This window comes from Carettochelys insculpta, chromosome 18 (genome assembly GCF_033958435.1).
Source record: "Carettochelys insculpta isolate YL-2023 chromosome 18, ASM3395843v1, whole genome shotgun sequence".
Lineage (NCBI taxonomy): Eukaryota > Metazoa > Chordata > Testudines > Carettochelyidae > Carettochelys > Carettochelys insculpta.
In genome coordinates, this window is record NC_134154.1 from 6,491,728 (window position 1) to 6,511,901 (window position 20,174).

The 20,174-nt window shown below is 57.0% G+C and overlaps 1 protein-coding gene across 3 annotated transcripts in view; it reads left to right on the plus strand.

Annotated features, from left to right (window-relative positions):
- Positions 1–20,174, plus strand: part of NOS1 (nitric oxide synthase 1) — a 143,282-nt gene that overhangs the window by 103,185 nt on the left and 19,923 nt on the right. For all 3 annotated transcript variants that reach the window (XM_075012302.1, XM_075012301.1, XM_075012303.1), the window contains exons 10-17: positions 48–222; positions 5,200–5,301; positions 6,566–6,760; positions 8,206–8,291; positions 11,836–11,980; positions 12,481–12,585; positions 13,836–13,894; positions 19,240–19,356. In XM_075012302.1, the coding sequence (XP_074868403.1) occupies positions 48–222; positions 5,200–5,301; positions 6,566–6,760; positions 8,206–8,291; positions 11,836–11,980; positions 12,481–12,585; positions 13,836–13,894; positions 19,240–19,356 (984 nt within the window). The remainder of the gene's footprint in view (positions 1–47; positions 223–5,199; positions 5,302–6,565; positions 6,761–8,205; positions 8,292–11,835; positions 11,981–12,480; positions 12,586–13,835; positions 13,895–19,239; positions 19,357–20,174) is intronic.

The following is a 20,174-nucleotide window of genomic DNA, read 5'->3' on the forward strand; positions in this document are numbered from 1 at the left end:
CTTGGGAGGATCCAGCTTCCTGGCTGATCCGACCGTGTGCTCGGCAGGTTCGCCTGGTTCAAGGACCTGGGGCTGAAGTGGTATGGTTTGCCAGCTGTGTCCAGCATGCTGCTAGAGATCGGAGGCCTGGAATTCACTGCCTGCCCCTTCAGCGGCTGGTACATGGGCACTGAGATCGGCGTCCGAGATTACTGTGATAACTCCCGCTACAACATGCTGGAGGTAGCCCTGCCCTCTCGCCTGGGGGCAGCTGTGGGGCTGGCAGGGGGGCCTTGGGGTATACAGACATTGTGGGGAACAGAGCACCAAGCTGGGCGTGTCAGTGCTTTGTGTGGGACGGCGCATGAAATCTAAGTGCTGTCTTACATCTGCGGTGAAGATAAAGGTGAGTGCCAGCCGCTTATGCTGCCTCAGGGCCCTGTGCACCTGAGAGCCCGGGGCCCAGCTAGTCCCTGGTAAATGACCCATGTGACAGCTAGTCAGGGCAGATACCGTCCCTCCCCCAGGCTCTGGGGTGGGGAGGAAAATTAGGGGATTGGGGCATGAGAGGGGACTTCTGGGAAGCAGGCTGGGTGGCGATGGGGGGGTCTGGCAGGAGGGAGGGTGCAAAAGTGAGTTTGGAGTGTGGAGTCTGGAGGGGGTGCAGGAGCAGGGTGGGGGCTGAGCGGGGGGAGGGGCAGAACAGACTGAGCTGGGGGAGCGTGGAAGGGGGTGCAGGAGCAGGGTGGGGGCTGAGCGGGGGGAGGGGCAGAACAGACTGGGCTGGGGGAGCGTGGAAGGGGGTGCAGGAGCAGGGTGGGGGCTGAGCGGGGGGAGGGGCAGAACAGACTGAGCTGGGGGAGTGTGGAAGGGGGTGCAGGAGCAGGGTGGGGGCTGAGCAGGGGGAGGGGCAGAACAGACTGAGCTGGGGGAGTGTGGAAGGGGGTGCAGGAGCAGGGTGGGGGCTGAGCGGGGGGAGGGGCAGAACAGACTGAGCTGGGGGAGTGTGGAAGGGGGTGCAGGAGCAGGGTGGGGGCTGAGCGGGGGGAGGGTGCAGAACAGACTGGGCTGGGGGAGTGTGGAAGGGGGTGCAGGAGCAGGGTGGGGGCTGAGCGGGGGGACGGTGCAGAACAGACTGAGCTGGGGGAGCGTGGAAGGGGGTGCAGGAGCAGGGTGGGGGCTGAGCGGGGGGAGGGTGCAGAACAGACTGGGCTGGGGGAGTGTGGAAGGGGGTGCAGGAGCAGGGTGGGGGCTGAGCAGGGGGAGGGTGCAGAACAGACTGGGCTGGGGGAGCGTGGAAGGGGGAGCAGGAGCAGGGTGGGGGCTGAGCGGGGGGAGGGTGCAGAACAGACTGGGCTGGGGGAGCGTGGAAGGGGGTGCAGGAGCAGGGTGGGGGCTGAGCGGGGGGACGGTGCAGAACAGACTGAGCTGGGGGAGCGTGGAAGGGGGTGCAGGAGCAGGGTGGGGGCTGAGCGGGGGGAGGGTGCAGAACAGACTGGGCTGGGGGAGTGTGGAAGGGGGTGCAGGAGCAGGGTGGGGGCTGAGCAGGGGGAGGGTGCAGAACAGACTGGGCTGGGGGAGTGTGGAAGGGGGTGCAGGAGCAGGGTGGGGGCTGAGCAGGGGGAGGAGCAGAACAGACTGGGCTGGGGGAGCGTGGAAGGGGGTGCAGGAGCAGGGTGGGGGCTGAGCGGGGGGAGGGTGCAGAACAGACTGGGCTGGGGGAGCGTGGAAGGGGGTGCAGGAGCAGGGTGGGGGCTGAGCGGGGGGACGGTGCAGAACAGACTGAGCTGGGGGAGCGTGGAAGGGGGTGCAGGAGCAGGGTGGGGGCTGAGCAGGGGGAGGAGCAGAACAGACTGGGCTGGGGGAGCGTGGAAGGGGGTGCAGGAGCAGGGTGGGGGCTGAGCAGGGGGAGGGTGCAGAACAGACTGGGCTGGGGGAGCGTGGAAGGGGGTGCAGGAGCAGGGTGGGGGCTGAGCGGGGGGAGGGGCAGAACAGACTGGGCTGGGGGAGCGTGGAAGGGGGTGCAGGAGCAGGGTGGGGGCTGAGCGGGGGGAGGGTGCAGAACAGACTGGGCTGGGGGAGTGTGGAAGGGGGAGCAGGAGCAGGGTGGGGGCTGAGCAGGGGGAGGGGCAGAACAGACTGGGCTGGGGGAGCGTGGAAGGGGGTGCAGGAGCAGGGTGGGGGCTGAGCGGGGGGAGGGTGCAGAACAGACTGGGCTGGGGGAGTGTGGAAGGGGGAGCAGGAGCAGGGTGGGGGCTGAGCAGGGGGAGGGGCAGAACAGACTGGGCTGGGGGAGCGTGGAAGGGGGAGCAGGAGCAGGGTGGGGGCTGAGCAGGGGGAGGGGCAGAACAGACTGGGCTGGGGGAGCGTGGAAGGGGGTGCAGGAGCAGGGTGGGGGCTGAGCGGGGGGAGGGTGCAGAACAGACTGGGCTGGGGGAGTGTGGAAGGGGGTGCAGGAGCAGGGTGGGGGCTGAGCGGGGGGAGGGTGCAGAACAGACTGGGCTGGGGGAGTGTGGAAGGGGGTGCAGGAGCAGGGTGGGGGCTGAGCAGGGGGGAGGGGCAGAACAGACTGGGCTGGGGGAGTGTGGAAGGGGGTGCAGGAGCAGGGTGGGGGCTGAGCGGGGGGACGGTGCAGAACAGACTGGGCTGGGGGAGTGTGGAAGGGGGTGCAGGAGCAGGGTGGGGGCTGAGCGGGGGGAGGGTGCAGAACAGACTGGGCTGGGGGAGTGTGGAAGGGGGTGCAGGAGCAGGGTGGGGGCTGAGCGGGGGGAGGGTGCAGAACAGACTGAGCTGGGGGAGCGTGGAAGGGGGTGCAGGAGCAGGGTGGGGGCTGAGCGGGGGGAGGGTGCAGAACAGACTGAGCTGGGGGAGCGTGGAAGGGGGTGCAGGAGCAGGGTGGGGGCTGAGCGGGGGGACGGTGCAGAACAGACTGAGCTGGGGGAGCGTGGAAGGGGGTGCAGGAGCAGGGTGGGGGCTGAGCAGGGGGGAGGGGCAGAACAGACTGGGCTGGGGGAGTGTGGAAGGGGGTGCAGGAGCAGGGTGGGGGCTGAGCAGGGGGAGGGGCAGAACAGACTGGGCTGGGGGAGCGTGGAAGGGGGTGCAGGAGCAGGGTGGGGGCTGAGCGGGGGGACGGTGCAGAACAGACTGAGCTGGGGGAGCGTGGAAGGGGGAGCAGGAGCAGGGTGGGGGCTGAGCGGGGGGAGGGTGCAGAACAGACTGAGCTGGGGGAGCGTGGAAGGGGGTGCAGGAGCAGGGTGGGGGCTGAGCGGGGGGAGGGTGCAGAACAGACTGAGCTGGGGGAGTGTGGAAGGGGGTGCAGGAGCAGGGTGGGGGCTGAGCAGGGGGAGGGGCAGAACAGACTGGGCTGGGGGAGTGTGGAAGGGGGTGCAGGAGCAGGGTGGGGGCTGAGCGGGGGGAGGGGCAGAACAGACTGGGCTGGGGGAGTGTGGAAGGGGGTGCAGGAGCAGGGTGGGGGCTGAGCGGGGGGACGGTGCAGAACAGACTGGGCTGGGGGAGTGTGGAAGGGGGTGCAGGAGCAGGGTGGGGGCTGAGCGGGGGGACGGTGCAGAACAGACTGGGCTGGGGGAGCGTGGAAGGGGGAGCAGGAGCAGGGTGGGGGCTGAGCGGGGGGACGGTGCAGAACAGACTGAGCTGGGGGAGCGTGGAAGGGGGTGCAGGAGCAGGGTGGGGGCTGAGCAGGGGGAGGGTGCAGAACAGACTGGGCTGGGGGAGCGTGGAAGGGATTGCAGGAGCAGGGTGGGGGCTGAGCGGGGGGACGGTGCAGAACAGACTGGGCTGGGGGAGCGTGGAAGGGAGTGCAGGAGCAGGGTGGGGGCTGAGCGGGGGGACGGTGCAGAACAGACTGAGCTGGGGGAGCGTGGAAGGGGGTGCAGGAGCAGTGTGGAGGTCTCTTGCAGGAGCAGAGGGAGTGTGCAGGGTTTGAGTGGCCAGGGAGAGGTGCTGGGGCGTGGATGCCTAGCTGGCACAGGTTGGAGGCGGAGGACCACATGTGGCTCTGTGCTGGAGGGAAGCACCTTCAATGACCATGATTTGGAGCCCTTCCTTGTGCAGAGCCACTTCATCCACCTCCCAGGCACAGCCTGCGGCCCGATATGGCCCTGGCTTGGGCTCACGAGGCTCTCCCACCCTCGCAGCCGCACTCCAGCCACAGCGCCCCACCAACGGTGCTGGAGTGTCAGCACTGGCTTGCGCCCCTCGGCGGAGGGAGGAGGCTGAACCCTGAGCCCTGCAGGTTCCCTGGCCCTGGGCTAAGGATTTATAGCAGCCAAAGGAAATGAGAGCGTTATTTACAAGGTTAACGCCATTGAATGGGGACACAAATTAATTCCAGTCTCAAGTCTTAAAACGTAATAGTAGCATCTGGCCGAGCAAAGCTCTGGTGGCCCTCAGGGCTAAGCCAAGCCAAGCGCACAGGATCTTTTGCTTATGCTTAGTAATCCTTGGCCCTCCAAGTCCCAGCAGCATCAAGACCCGCATTCCTTCTCCCTAGAGACACTTCTCCTCACCTCCTGCCCCCACACCCCCGGCTCTTTGAGCTGCAAGCTCAGCTGACGGTAGGAAGTCGCTTGCCTGACTCTTTTCCGGGATGGGACAGGAGCACGGAGCAGAGGCTTTTGTCCTCTTCCGTGTTCCGCAAGAGTTCATTTGGCGTGGATGGGCCTTGCTTGTGGGGCAGGACGTGACACCCTTGGCTGGCGATCAGCACTCTGCATTCATGTCTGTCTCCTCCCGGTGGGTTCCCACAGTCACAGAAGCTTGCAGTACAAAAGGCTCAAATGTTGCCTTGTCCTGTGGTTTGCTACTGAGCGTCGGGCGGGCAGCAATTGCCAGCTGTTCTCGAACATCTAGTCCCCAGCACTGCCTCATAACCGAGGCTTGTTTTCACAGTGCTACCGCACGGGTGAACCTGCTCCGTGTTGTCCTTATTCAAGTGAGGCGTGGGGCTGGCACCTGGTCTGTGCTGAGGGCCCTTGTGCAAGGCTGGGCCCTGACTGTTCAGGAGGGAACCAGGCCACCAGGACGAGATGCAGTGAGACAGGCAGGTTATGTACCCAGCAGCTTTGCCTCCATCGTGGACGTTCCCAGCCAGAGGTGGAGACAGGGCTTCCCCGGTGCTAGCTCGCTCTCCACAGCAGAAGCCTCAGGCCCTACTTTGCAGCCAGGACTCGGCTGCACTCACTGGTTACTGCATCTTTGCAGGAAGTTGCCAAAAAGATGAACCTGGACATGCGCAAAACCTCCTCGCTGTGGAAGGACCAGGCGCTGGTGGAGATTAACATCGCTGTTCTGTACAGCTTCCAGGTACCCCTGGGGCAGGGTTATTATAAACGTATGAAGCTAGACCGTCCTCATAGAGCTGGAAGGGACCTTGAGAGATCATTGAGTCCAGTCCGACCCAGCACCATCCTCAGCAGTTTTTTTTAAAAAGTCTATTTGCCCCAGACCCTTTCAAGGATTGAACTCTCACCCTGGGGTCTAGCAGGCCAATGCTCAACCCACTGATGTGCAGTTATCCTCTGAAGGACTGGCATTAGGAATAAGACCAGCCCCTGGGGCTGCCTCAGGAGCTGGCCAGGAAGGGGCTGTGGTGAGATCTGCCCCAGCCCCATGGCAGCAAGTGGTTTCACATGCTTTGTTGCAGCACTGTCCTGACCCAGAGGGGATGGAGACCCACGTCTGGGCTGTGCCACTCAGCAGGGGCTTTGCCATTTTGGGGCCTCCTTAATGTGGGTTGTCCCAGGCCCTGGAGTGGCCCCCAGGAGAATGTTATCACACTCAGGCTGCTGGGCCTGGCACAGACGAGTGGCAGGAGGCTGCCGACCTTAGCTCTGTGCAAGCCTTGCCCAGAGGGGATCCCCAGCCGCGCTACACTGCAGCAGGGGCAGCAGGTCAAGGATCTGGCCCTGGGTATCCACATTTGCATTTAAAGAGATGCGAGCCTTTGGCTTGTCCAAGCCAAAACTAGTGGTTGGGTTAGAGAGCCGCCTGGCACTGGGAGACCCTGATGAGGATCCTAGTGCCCTGGTGTGTCACGCAGGAGGTACACGTGGGCAACAGCTGGGTCTTAGGGAGCAGCGTCTTCCAGCAGCAGTTTTCCTTGGCATGCTCAACGTGAGCTGGGAGGACAGCCCTCGAGGAAGGGAACAGAGCTGGGCTGCGTGGCTGGCGATCCACCTTGACCAGACCACGGGGGCTCTGGGTCCCTCCTACGGGTTGACCACCTCGGGGGGCTCTAATGAGGTGAAGTGCCATGGTGAGAGCTGCCTTCTCAATCAGCCACCTCCCTCCCCCACCCCCAGACCCTTCCAGATGGTTCCTCGCTCCCCGTTGCTGCTGACGGACTCCTTCCGTTGGAAGGACGAGCGGCCTGCTCCCAGCCTTTGACTTCTCCTGAGCAGAAGCCGTGGATTGTCCGAACGGCCGCTGCAGTTTTTCACGGGGACGCTCGTTTTTAGCCCTCCCGCGGGCTCTGCTCCCAGCTCTGCGTCTTAACGCTCCTGTGCTTGCAGCCCAAGGAGCGCTGCCCTGCACTTACACCTGGCTCTCTTCTCCCTCCCCGTGACAGAGCGACAAGGTGACCATTGTAGACCACCACTCGGCCACGGAGTCCTTCATCAAGCACATGGAGAACGAGTACCGCTGCCGGGGGGGGTGTCCTGCCGACTGGGTGTGGATCGTGCCCCCGATGTCCAGCAGCATCACCCCGGTCTTCCACCAGGAGATGCTCAATTACCGGCTCACGCCCTCCTTCGAGTACCAGGTACCATCCACAGCCCGTGCTACACATCCACCCTTTGCACGCAAGGATCTGGGCCTCTGCCCCCGCCTCGGATGGCTCTGTAGCCTGACAGTTGTCCCTGCAAGGCGCGGTTCTGGGTAACGAGCCCGAGTGCTACAAGGTGCAAGGTACAATCAGAGTCAGGTTTGCAAACCTTCTGCACGTGTCTCCCCCGGAGCAGGTGGCTATTCGCATCTCTGCCAGAGCCAGAGAATCAACACGGTCCCATCCTTCATCCCAGGGCAACCCAGCAGCACCCCTCCTGGAGCCCATCAGCCATGGGCGGGCCTGCTCTCCCCCAGCCCTGTCACCCCTGCTCTTTCTCTACCATCCTGTGAACTTGAGTGAGCTGCTCCTGCCAGCTTGAAGGTGGAAAACCTGACTCTGTTCTCTGGCCGGCTGGGCACAGCATGAGCACTAGGCTGTAAGGGCAGCAACGGAGCGCTTAGCCCTGCAAAGAATGTCCTCATTGGTCAAATGCCTGTGCTCTTGCAGCTTTCCTTCAGCACCTGCTTTAGGCTGCATCCCATAATGAATAACCCGGGAAAGGAGCCATCTGGTCATCTGGGTTCTCCACCTACCCTGAACCTGACCGTGGAGATGGCATTGAATCAGTGGGCACTGCACAACTGTTCACCCTCTCTCGTAGCATCCATCCCTTCTCAGGGCCCTGTGGGAAAGTGGAAGGGTGTGTTCCTGTATCTCCCTGCTCGTTCGCTCGCGATGCTCACTGGTATCAGAGGGGTCGCCGTGTTAGTCTGTATCTTCAAAAACAACAAGAAGTCCTGGGCCACCCTATAGATTAACAGATTTATTGGAGCATAAGCTTTCGGGGGCAAAGACCTGCTTCATCAGATGCATGTGTGGGGGGCATTTCAGAGGAGGATTTAAAGAGGGGGGTCTCAGTCAAGGGGAGGGCCAGGGCTGACACGGTCTCTTCAGTCAGGGTGGAAATCGCCCATTATCGGCAGTTCACATGGAGTTGTGAACATCAAGAGAGGAGAAAACAAGTCAGTTCATTGCGGGGGGGTGAGGCCTGTTGTCAGATGCTCACTGGGACAGTCTCGCAGCTGGGAGGCGAAAAGGGCTCTGTCCTCGACCAGGCAGTGGCAAGGCAGCAGGGCTCTCACCGGCCTGGGACAGCGAGGTGAAACCCTGGTGCAACCAGTCGTTCCTCGCAGCACCTGCAGAAAGGGTCATCTCAAAGCTTAAAGAGCTGGGTTGCTGGGGTGGCTGGCACCACACAAGAGTCCTGTAAATAAAGGCCCCTGAAGAGGATCTGAGGCCAGCTGGTCTCTAGCTGTGAATGTATCAAACCAAGCTGTTGTTCCAGGCCGACGCAATTCCATGGCTGGGCCCCGCAGACCTCACCCCCATTGAATAACAAAGCTCTGCCCCTCAGCTGATGACCGTCTTCTTCCTCCTAGCCCGACCCGTGGAACACACACGTCTGGAAAGGCATCAATGGGACTCCGACCAAAAAGAGAGCCATTGGTTTCAAAAAGCTAGCCAAGTGAGTACCAGAGAGATGTCGCGCGCAGGCCGGTGACTGTTCGGCTGGCTGTGCTGAGTGGGGGCGGTGATGCAGCTCCTCACCCCCTGTGATTCCTCTGTTGTCCTCTAACGGCCTCTCCTTTTGCCAGAGCATCTTAGCTGACACAGGAGATTGGTTCCTGGAGAAGTAGGCAGCATTCGGGGCCTGCCACTGGAGCAGCGAATGGGACAGGGAGGGATAAAATAACTAAAAGCCTTCATTGGGTCTCTTCCCCCACATCAGTGCCTTCTCCAGCAGTGTGTCTCTGGTTGTCCTAGCCAGGGGGAGAGGGTTCAAAGACCTCCTCCCGCTTCCTCTCTCTGGGGTGATAAGGCCCGATTCTCCTTCCTTCTCTCCTTCCTGACACGATGTAACTCCCTTGCCGTTTCTCCCCTTTAACGCGGGTTTAAATGAAGGGCAACTCCTGCTCCCAGCATCCTCGTCCTTGCCTTTTGGGATAGTCCATCAGACTGCTCCCCTGCCATTGGAGGGGACCAAACTCTTTTATAAGTGTGATGGGGGAATGGTAGGGGTCCCCGATCCACCTGGATATAAGAGATGAACTCAAACCAGGATTCTGCATCTGGACATTCTGCAATCTAAACCGGTCTTCATATTTTATAGACTGTCCCATCCCTCCCATGGGCAGAACAAACCCCCTAGAGCTAAGCGCCCCAGAATGTCAAGCAGGGATCGGTCCAATTGTAGTCAAGCAGCTTTGAAAAATCTTGGGATTTTATTCCTGGTCTGAAAGCCTCCCCTCCTCGGGGGAGTGGGAGAAGAGGTGGGGAACGCAATGGACTGGGACTCAGCAGACTCGTGTTCTATTTCTGAATCTGCTACTGGCTTGCTGGGTGACTTTGGGCAAGCCACATCATGCCTCTCTGCCACAGTTTTCCCATCTGTAAAATGGGGATAACAACACTAACCTTCTTTGGACAGTGCTTTTGAGACCTACTTATGAAAATGTCCTATACACAAGCAAATTGTTGTTATTATTACCTGTAACATGGGTGTCATGTCACAGACTACCCGAACATGGTCAATGATGTGACAGAATCCTCTAGACATGGCTACATCTGTGTTCCTGTTGGCAGGATTCTGTTCTCATCCAATGTCCCCAGTCCCATTAAGCTGGTTTCCCTGGTGCGTCCATGAAGCCACCGCAACCAGAATACACCCTTGGGGCCAATGCCTGGTGCAGGGGTTTCAACCAGAGTTTGTGGGGGGAGAAGATTCGAAAAGATTAACTGAGCTATTGAGTTAGAAGAGGACACAATGGCTGTTAATTATAGCAGCTCTGTGTGTGAGCACAGAACTGATAAACAGCCTTGCAAGTAGGTGAACTTGGCAGGTACGATTTTTAAATAATATCCCCTCCATTGTTCTGGGTGCGTAGGTGGTTTTAATTTTTTTATTTAATTTGCTGTTAATTCTGCCTGGCTCTGAGCTAATCTGCTTTTTGCCTGCTCCCGCACACAAGAGGGGACTGCTTGAGTGAGCAGAACGTTCCTGGCCAGGTGGGGTTTCGTAACAAGGCTGATTTAGATACTGTCCAGAACTGGCTGTGTCGGAGCCAGACCATTCATCTCTTGGCTTCCTCCTGGATCCATCCCTGCTTCTGCTGATCTGAGCAGTTCCAGGGCTGGGGGAGGCCAGTGGCGTCTGACATGAGTGGGTGAAATTGACATGGAAGGGTGAATACAGGAGGTGTGTTACAGCCGCAGGTAACTACCATAATGAACCAGGCTGAGAAGAGGACAGGAACTGCCCGGAGGCAAATACATTGAGATCATAATGCAGGTGGAGGGGCAAAAAAATCCATTTTGGACTTTTTCTCCTCCCTACCCCCCGAACCCCTGCCCCTTATTTTAAAAAAATCTGCCCTCTGCCCGAAACCAGGACAGATTTTGCTGTAACCGGGGCCAAAAGGGAAAGGGGAGGGCTGGGAGCTGGTCATCCCAATTAGATTCTCATCCACAGTCCAGTGTAGCTGAAACTTGGATATTTGATTGATCCGGTTGCTAACTTGGTGTAACTTTAGGAAAAAATAATAAAGAGAAAGTGCTGAATCTTTTTGAAAGCAGATCTCCTGTGCCTACAACCCAGCTATTAGGTATGACCCTACAATAACAGACAGGCGTGTACATCATTATATCCATGGCCTTACAGTACATTAAGCGATCTGACTCTGCCAGACCTTTTGCCCCAAATTTTCCCCTTTGCCACCACTGGTAGCTGTAGCAGTACAAGCATCTGGAAGGACTCTTCACGCCCAATGCATGCCTAGGATCCAAGGAAGGATTGTAGCCCTGGCACCGAGCCCGTCCCACTTCTTGCACCCCTATGGCTACTGTGTTTTTTGTTTTGTTTTGTTTTTTTTTAGCACACCCAGCTTGATTAAAACCGGTGCAGGTATGTCTCCTACAGCTGGAAATTACACCTCCAGAGTAGACATACCTGTAGAGTTGCTCTGAGCTGGGTTAGATAACATTGGGCTTCAACCACAGGTGATCCCCTGTCCACACTAGTGCGAGCGCTGCTGGAGATGAACTAACAGCAGAAATAGTGGAAAATTCTGGGGCAAGAAGTGTTAAGGGGTGCGTCTGCTCAAGGAAACAGATTCCAGCTGCAGGCTACAAAAGGCAGGTGGTTAGAGCCAATGCCCCGCAGCACCATGTGTAACCCCAGCGGCTCTGAGACCACTGACAAGGGGGAGCGAAGTCTCCAAACTACGGCCTTGCTGAGGGCCTGCTGGCTTTTTGCTCACGCGGTAGAGCACAGGGCTATAGCCCCTAAGGTCACGTGCTTATTCCCTCCTGCTGACGACCAGCATTTGTTGGCCTTATGCGTGTACGGGTGAGTTGGTCGGTGGGCTTGATCCGCCAGGGACTGCTCCTGGAAGTCGCATCATGCCTCTGGTGCATTCCCCACTGGGCCAGGACAGAACAAACATGCCAGTTGATAGCGGAGAGGGGCAGTTCAGGTTATGATGCTATTCCCAGAGCCCAGCCCAGTGTAGTGGGTGGACCCTGTGCACAAAGAAGGAAATGTTTGTTTTTTCTTATTAATACAAACTCAAAAGCTTTGTTGGCATCTGGGTCATTGGAAACAAGGGAAACAGCTGTTTCCCAAATGCTGCCTAAGTGTGGGTGAGTGCAGGGGATGGAGCGTGAGGGCGTGAGCTGGCAGACTTCCTGAAAGCCAGCAGTACACTGGGGTCTGTCCACAGGCAGCAGAGGGCTGGTTCCCACTGCCTGGAGCTCTGTGCGCTGCCTTAACAGGCATGGCTCTCCCTCCACCTCACCCACTTGTAAGTAATGACTGAGTGGGGTGCAGGGGCTATTTAAAACAAAGTTTCCTGCTTTTGCCAGACTCTCAAACTCTCACTTCATTCTGGGATGACACAGCCATGCTTGAAAGCCAGGAGAGGGAGGGAAGGAGGAACAGGTGGGCGGATGGGGGAACATGCAGACGGGGCTTATGTCCAAGTCCCTCACTGAGGTTTCCTTTTGCTTCCCAGAGCCGTGAAGTTCTCAGCCAAACTGATGGGGCAGGCAATGGCCAAGAGGGTCAAAGCCACCATCCTCTATGCCACTGAAACAGGGAAGTCCCAGGTCTACGCAAAAACCTTATGTGAAATCTTCAAGCACGCTTTCGATGCCAAGGTAGGGTGCCAGCTCTCTGCCCGCTGAGAACGGGGCATACGACTGTGACTTGCGTACACCTGCGTGCTGTTGGGCAGCCTGAACTCCCAGGGACATTCCCAGAAATAGCAGGCCCTCAGCACCTGGCAGGATTCCACCCTGGGAAAGGGTAGGAGAGAGAGGCCAGGAGGCAAATGAAGCTGTCTTCAATTTTAACCCGTTTGGAGAGCCTTTGGGCCCATCTTTGCCTCTGTTACTCACCTAGCCCTATGGAATTTGGATTGGCCCCAGGGGAGCACAAATTGTCTCTTCTCAGCTCTCTGGACCCCCCTCCCTTTTAATATTATGGGTTGGATCTCAGTGCCACGCTCTCTGCCAGAGCCTCAGGCCATGCTCCCAGCCAGCAGAACCCCACGGACATCAGCGAATGGCTTTGACCCCTGGCTGCAGAGCCGAGTCAACTGACTGGTCATGAGTGTCCCCATGCAGGAGGCTATTACCAGCGTCTCTGTCTGTCTCAGGTCATGTCCATGGACGAGTACGATATAGTCCACCTGGAGCATGAAACCCTAGTCCTGGTGGTCACCAGCACCTTTGGCAACGGAGACCCGCCGGAGAACGGGGAGGTAGGAAAGACGTAAGAACAATTCCATCACTGCGCATGGCAGTACTGGCATGGGAGGGGCCATGGCACCCCTGCGTAGCTCGCTCATTGCAGAGAGGGTGAATGTCATGATCATGAGGGTTAGCCGGCAGCCTGGGAGTAAAAGGGTTAACCTCCTTAGCCAGGTGGGGTTGGCCTGTAGGAATGTAGGTAAGAATTGAATTTTTTGGCTCCTCCCTTTTTCTGTCCTCTGGTCTTGTGGTTTCTTTCCAGCCATGAGGGAGAGAGAGACAGAATATCTCCCTCCGAAAACAGGCCTTCCAATCTTCTGTAAGTGGGGTAAAGTTTAGATCAGTCCGTTAGGCTTTATTGTTTTATGGTTTGGGAAGTGGGATCTGATGTCTGTGCACTTTTTAGAAATGTTCTTTTACTGTCCTTGTAGCTAAGTTCTGGGCCCATTGTGGAGACTCCCCATGTGTTTTACTTTGTGACTTTTCCATCTCATCGTGAGGCTTGCAACACGAATATTGTAGTAATAAAAATTCTCTTTTTCTTTTTGTTAACCTGGTATTGGTTAATGTTTGTGTCCTGGTTTTTACTTTTGGGGCTGAGATTTCCCAAGTCGTCTCTCCCTGGTTTCCTTATTATTGCTTGGGTAGTGGCAGCAAATTTTATCCCCAAAATCTAAGGTTTTTAGGATTTTGCGGGGGGAAGTTTATCCCAAAACCTGGTAGATAAGGTTTTGGAGGTACTTTGCTGGCCCCCACTTCTGCATTTATCTTGCTAGAGTGGGGAAGGAGCCATGAAAGGGAATACGGCACAGAGGTCAAAGCATATGAGTGGGCATCATGGGACTCAAACCTGCCTCGCAGCTTAAGCTTGCCTCAGTTTCCCCATCTGAGAAAAGGGAGAACATCTACCCATCTGTGAGGTTCGATTCATTAAAAACCAGCTCTGGGTCCCGTTAAAGTCAGTGGAAGAATGCCCATCATTTACAGTGAGTTGGATCAGGCCTCGGTGCTTAGATAACATCTGATGTAAGGCAGCATGTACGGGCAAACTATTATTGGCCAACTTGCTGAGCTCGACAGGTGTGCTTGGGGTTTACAGACCAATAGATGAGTTCAGGCCCAATGTGTGGTGGAGATGGCCAAAGGTCGGCTCCTGCTGGTGAAAGCAGGCTGGAGCAGCCACACAGACCCACCCTTACCTCTGGAGTCCCGCAGAATGGCCTGTAGACCTGACGACCCTGCTTTGTTCCTCTCTTCCCAGAAATTCGGCTGCGCCATGATGGAAATGAGGAATCCCAATTCACACCTGGAAGAGAGGAAGTAAGAGGCTCAGACGTGAGCCCTGTCTCACACCCATCACAGCAGAGCTGGCCCCTAGCTGGGGCAGCAGGGACCACATCTATCCCATGGGTTATCAGCTTTAAAATCCCAACTGAGGCTATAAGCAGGGCCTCCCATGCACTCAGACAGCCAGTCCAATGCCCTGACCTTCCCCTCTGGACCAGACTGAGGTTGCAGGTGAAATTCCTTTGGCAGTTTCACACCACTCCATTGCCTGGTGGATGTTCGTCTAGCCAGGACTGGCCTCACGGTCTGGAGGGATCCAAGCAAGAGATCGGGTGGGCCCTGCCGAGGGTTGGGATTCAGCCTTCTGAGAGGCTGTGGAACTGGGCCTGGTATGTCGTGCTCTGCTAGATGAGGGGAAGAACCAGGTCAGGAGCTGCCCTGTGGCCCTCCCAGAAGAAAAGGACCCTGGGCAGTTGCTTGAGGGTAAAGCTGATCCAGAATTCTAGTGTTTGGCAGGCTGTGGGGTTGCCTGGTAGGCCTGGCTCTGGAGGACCAAGTGTATGCCTTCCCTGGCATGAAATCCCCTTTCCTCCCTCCAGCAAGATACTCCAACAAGGCAAGAGATGGGACTCGGAAGCGGGTGTTACTTTTTCCTTTGCAATGCCTTTTCTATCGGTTTGTTGGCCATGGCAGCAAAGCCAGTCAGGCCTGCAGAAATCCCAGCTTGTGAGTTACCAAATCAAACAGAAGAGAAAATGCAAAGCTAATTCTCTTCCCCTAAAGGTCTAGTTACTTATGAGGACTCGCCCGAAACGCTCGCCTTTATACCAGGTGAAATCCTCAGGTCAGAACCGATCTTAAGTACTTTGTTTTCCTTAGGGTGTGTCAAGCAATTTTCAAGGCGGGATCAAGACAAAGATGGAGACAAAAGATGGAGGAATCCCCCAGGGTCCGTTTATACCTTTCCCCTGTGGAGGGCAGTCCCTTGTTCTCTTTGTGTAACCGTACAGCTGGACGGAGGCTGTCCCATGAGCGGCTCACCTGTCCAAGTCCTTTTCAGGCAATCAGCTGCTGTCTGTTTGCTGGGTCGCAAGTCCACCTACAAGTTCCTCAGATGTGGATTGACACCCCTTAAGCTGTCTGTCCCCTCCCCAGCCCTGCTCCTAGCCACGCCTCCTGAAGAGGTCTTCACAGAAGCCAGCATTTGGCATACAAATATGCAGACGACAGTTGTAACTTCGCCTACAGGAATGTAGTTACCCGGACAAAAGTAGGATTTACAAGTCCAGCAGGTTATAACAATGGTCAGTCACAAGCCACCTTTTTGTTCCAGGATCCAGGTCCCAGCCCTGGGTTTAGCAGGCCAATGTTAAAACCACTGAGCTGGGCTGTGCCACCCTCCTGAGGCTGCTGAGCCTCACTTCCCCGCAGGCGGCAGGAACCGGAGAGGGGCTCCATTCCCAGCTGCTGCTGGGAAGCGGGGTGCAGCGGGCTGGCAGGGCAGGGTGGCCCGGTGCAGTAGGGCGGCGTGCGCTCTTGCTCCGGCTGCCTGCATGGTGAGTGCAGAGATAAGGGAGGCGACCTCTTGGTGCCTCCACCATGCATGGCCCTCGGCTGTTGGTAACGTCCCACCCACAGGGTGAGCGCCACAGGGCCTGCAGCAGCTGTCCAGGTTCAACCTATGGATGGGACGGCTCTGCACAGACAGCTGGTGTGACCTTGAGTGAGTCGCTTCGGGTGCACCTACACAGCGAACAGCACAGCAGCCATCTCAGAGCCCAGGCTGGCTGAGTTGGGCTCATGCTCAGGGCTTGAAAGAGACACTCGGGTTCAGGCTGGACCCTGGGGAGGGGGAACCGGTCCCCGAGCCCAGGCTCCATGAAGAGCCAAAGGTCTGCACCACCGTTCTGAGCTTCAGCTCTCATCAAGTCAGTTGACCCAGGCTCTGAGACTCGCTGCTGGGGGTGGTTCGCGGTGTGGCTGGGCCCTCAGGCTCTCTGTGCCTCCGTTCCCTACGTGCAGAGTGAGGGCAGTGGCACTTCTCTGTCCAGGGAGGTGCCCAGCTCCTGTGGCAGTGAGGACTCCAGGAAGATTCCTGCTGCTGCAACATTGAACTCGTCCCGGAGAGAGTGAACTGAACATGAGCCCAGCGGGCCCAAGCCAAACGCCAGGATCCAGCTCCTCCCATATGTTCTGACTCTGGATCCAGATCTCACGGTTGTGCCTCTCTCTAATGAGAACTCTAGCTGAGACAGACATGGTCTGGAATCAGGCCTGCTGGCTGCCTCAGTTTGTTCCCTCAGAGCCTTCACCTGCTGCCTTGGAGGCTGCTGCAGGGCTCTTATGCAGGAGGCTTCAATGCACTGCAGCTCTGAGGTCATGGAGTCCTCAGGCTAAGCCAGAGTTCTCTCCGGGGAATAGCCTGAACTCTGAGGGCCCCCTCTATCCTCCTCAGGACTCTTTAGCCTTCCACTAGGCTTGGCTTCCAGCCCTTCTGGGATTCTGCCAGGCCCTTCTTCCCCTTCTTAACAGCAGACGGTTACAGCCACTCGAGAGTTGGCAGTTTGGAGACGCCCTGCCCACCCTCTCTTACAGGTCCCCATCCTGAGGACTCTAAGCGGTCATGTTGTTCAGGCTGCAGCCAAACTGCCCTGTCTTCCCTGAAGAGGGCCTCTGCTTGCTTCCTCAAGATTGCCTAGAGGGGTGGAATCCCCATCCCTAGCGGTTTTTAAGTTCCTGCTTGACAAAGCCCTGGCTGGGATGACTCAGTTGGGGCTGATCCTGCTTTGGGCAGGGGGCTGGACTCGATGACCTCCTGAGGTCCCTTCCAGCCCCAGGATTCTACGCTTCTATGGTTGGTGTGGCCCAACAGCAAGTGCCCCATGAGAAATTTGGTGATCTGGGAACCAAACACAAGTCTGTAGCTTTGCTTCACACGGAGCAGTGAAGCCCAATTACCTCTAGGTGGCAATGTGTCACAGCTTTCCCAGGCAGCTCTATGCCAGTACCGCCAGCCCTTACCTTGGAGAGTATTTAAAAATAATCAATGGCGGTTTCTTTCTTATTTGCCTTTGAGCCTTGAGGGATCACATTTTGGAACTCTTGCTTCCAGCCATCCAGGTGAGTGACTTGCTATAAAATGCTGAGATTCGTCCATGACTCCAGATGTTGGAGCTTCAAGGAAGACTCACGAATATAGTGAAACTCACCCTAGAATATGTTCGAGTGGGCTGAAAGGCCTACCAACATTAGAGGGGTTTGGCCTCAGCTTATTGCAGTGTTGTCCAAAAACACCTGCAAGGCGCACGAGTGCTGTACTCAAGCTAAGGTTGTGTCCTTCCTTGTAGGACATCTGGCTTGGGGTTGAGCAGGGAACTGGGGGTCAGTTTTCTGGCATCTGTTACGGGTTTGGCTACTGAAGCAGGCAGAGACTTGGGCAAGTCATTTGACGTCTGCCAGAAGAGTAACAGAGAGGATAGCCGTGCTAATCTATATTCTGTCAAAACAAAAAAGCAGTCCAGTAGCACTGTGCAGACTAACAAACTAATTTATTAGGTGGTGAGCTTTCGTGGGACAGACCCACTTCAGATCATAGCCATACCAGAATAGCTGCCAGAGTTAGTTAATATTTATCAGGAGCTTTGAGATCCCGGTTGCTGCAGCATGGCAAAATGTTAAACACTCATTGTCTGTTATGAATAGGTGTCAAATGCGGCATAGTCCACATAATTGGGACATCAGCTCCCTGTGAGGTCTCTTGTGTAAACCTAATGGTGACAATGAAAGTCTGCTGCTTAATCAGACAGAATTGGCATCTGGCCTGCGATAAGATAAGTGGGGTTCAATCTTGTGTTAATGTGCAGGACAGTCTTGGCTTTGGTCTTTTGCTTTGTACAGAGCAGTGATGTTAATTATTTGCATACTGATTGTGATGGTGGTGCCTGCCTGCTGGGCAGATGCGTACTGAGACAGATCCCCACAGGGCTCACAATCTGAAAACCCATAATGGTTTTGAATGGCCTTTCCCCTAATGGGGGCAGCGGATGGAGCAGGACAATAGTCCACCCCTGGGGTGCCTCAATGAAAAGGATTTCATGGCTTTATTCATGTGCTCTCACCCTGTCTCTTCCCTCTTGCCATACACCTTATGGGGTCTGCTGGCAGGCGATGTAGCTGAGTGTGATACACATCTCACAGAGCTGGAAGGGACCTCAGGAGGTCATCGAGTCCAGTCCTGCCCTCTTGGGAGGGCAGTCCTTTTTTTATTTTCCCCAGATCCCTAAATGGCCCCCTCAAGGGCTGAACTCACCGCCCTGGGCTTAGCAGGCCAATGTTCCAACCACTGGTGGGCAGCTATGTCTAACTCAAGTGTCCAAGCCCAGCACTGGCTGCTACAGTCACTTCCAAGCACAGCTTGAGGGGTTGGCTATGATCCGTAAGGACCTGCCTGGCCTGGAGCAGTACTCCTGGTAAGCTGAGCGCTTGGATGGCCTCTTGAGAGATTCTGGTGCCACCCAGCTGATTAGCAGAGTGCCAGAGCTGCCCAGAGCGGGAGGCTTGTGTTTCTATTCGTGGTGCACAAGGTGCCCAGAACAAATTGTATTCTGCCCATGGATGGAGACAGATTAGCGGTAACACTAGCCTGGAGCTTGGATCTATGACAGACAGTCTCTGTCCTTCTTGTCCCACAATGAGTTCCAGCCCAGGGATGGTTTTGCTGGGTGCAGGGGCCTCTCCAGTGCCAGAGGCTGACTAGCGACACTCCCAGCTTGGCCATTCTCTCTCTGTCTCTGGGGAGAAGCCACCAGAACCCCAGGGCAGTGGCCTTCAGACCAGCAGGTGAAGAGAACTGTGCGCTGGTCTGTGCGCTAAGGTCCGCTTTTCTGAACTGGAGTATCTGATGACTCTGGAATTCTCAATGGGGCTAAATCCCAGAGGCACCATTGGAAACCCCAGCCCAATAGTCATATTTAGGGCCCTACACTTCATAAGGATCTCTGCTTCCTGGAGGGGAATAGGAATACCTTGGAAAACTCCAGCCCAACCCTCCAGCAAGTCATGGACTGACAACTGGGAGCCGGGTCATGTAAAACCCTTCCCTGCTGCACCCAGCCTCCCAGCACTCCTGATGCCATGAACTGGGGACCCCCAAAATGTTAACAGAGAGGTAGCTGTGTTAGCTCTCTCTGCAGCTTCAGAGGCACAGCACCCTGCTCTGCTCTGGGCACCGCTAACAGCCCCCCCAGGACAGGCAAAGAGCACAGCCCCGAGCTCAGGCCCTGACTGGTGACAAACTTCTTAGCCCTCATCTGCCTGGGGTGGCGGCCCAGGAGCGGGGCCACAGGGGCCGTAACGCTCGCTGTCGTTGCCGTTTGCAGGAGCTACAAGGTCCGTTTTAACAGTGTCTCCTCTTACTCGGATGCACGGAAGTCTTCGAGCGATGGGCCCGAGGCCAGGGACAACTTCGAGAGCACAGGGCCTCTGGCTAATGTGAGGTGAGCACGATGGAGAGGGAGGGAGGTGGGAGCTTGAGGGCTGAGCCCGTCTCCAGCAGGCCGTTAGTGCCCCAGGGAAGGAGGGAGAAGGGATGCTCCTGCTGCTCAGGGCTCGTCATCCCAAGTTGCAGGGCATGCTGGCCAGGTAGCGCTCTCTGCTGACCTAGTGTGGCACTGGAGGGGCTCACAGCCTTCGCTTCCCTTCACTCGGGCCCCCTTACGAATTCCAGCCGGGGTGTAAGACAGTCCCCTGCTGGGGGTCTGCTTTATTTGATCCCCAAATAGCCTTGAAATGAAGTCTTGTTCTTGGACTCAGGGGTTGTAAGAGGCACTGGCCTGTCCCCCTCAGAGCTGTGGGTGTGGGAGCCCCCTGCCCTCCTCCGGATCTAAGCCCTGATGGCTCTTACCTGGCTCCGGTGTTTGTTAGTCAGTTAACTCTCTAGGGCCGTGTCTACACGTGCACGCTACTTCGAAGTAACGGCGCCAACTTCGAAATAGCGCCCGTCACAGCTACACGTGTTGGGCGCTATTTCGACGTTAACATTGACGTTAGGTGGTGAGACGTCGAAGCCGCTAACCCCATGAGGGGATGGGAATAGCGCCCTACTTCGACGTTCAACGTCGAAGTAGGGACCGTGTAGTCGTTGCGCGTCCTGCAACTTCGAAATAGCGGGGTCCGCCATGGCGGCCGTCAGCTGAGGGGTTGAGAGACGCTCTCTCTCCAGCCCCTGCGGGGCTCTATGGTCACCGTGTGCAGCAGCCCTTAGCCCAGGGCTTCTGGCTGCTGCTGCTGCAGCTGGGGATCCATGCTGCATGCA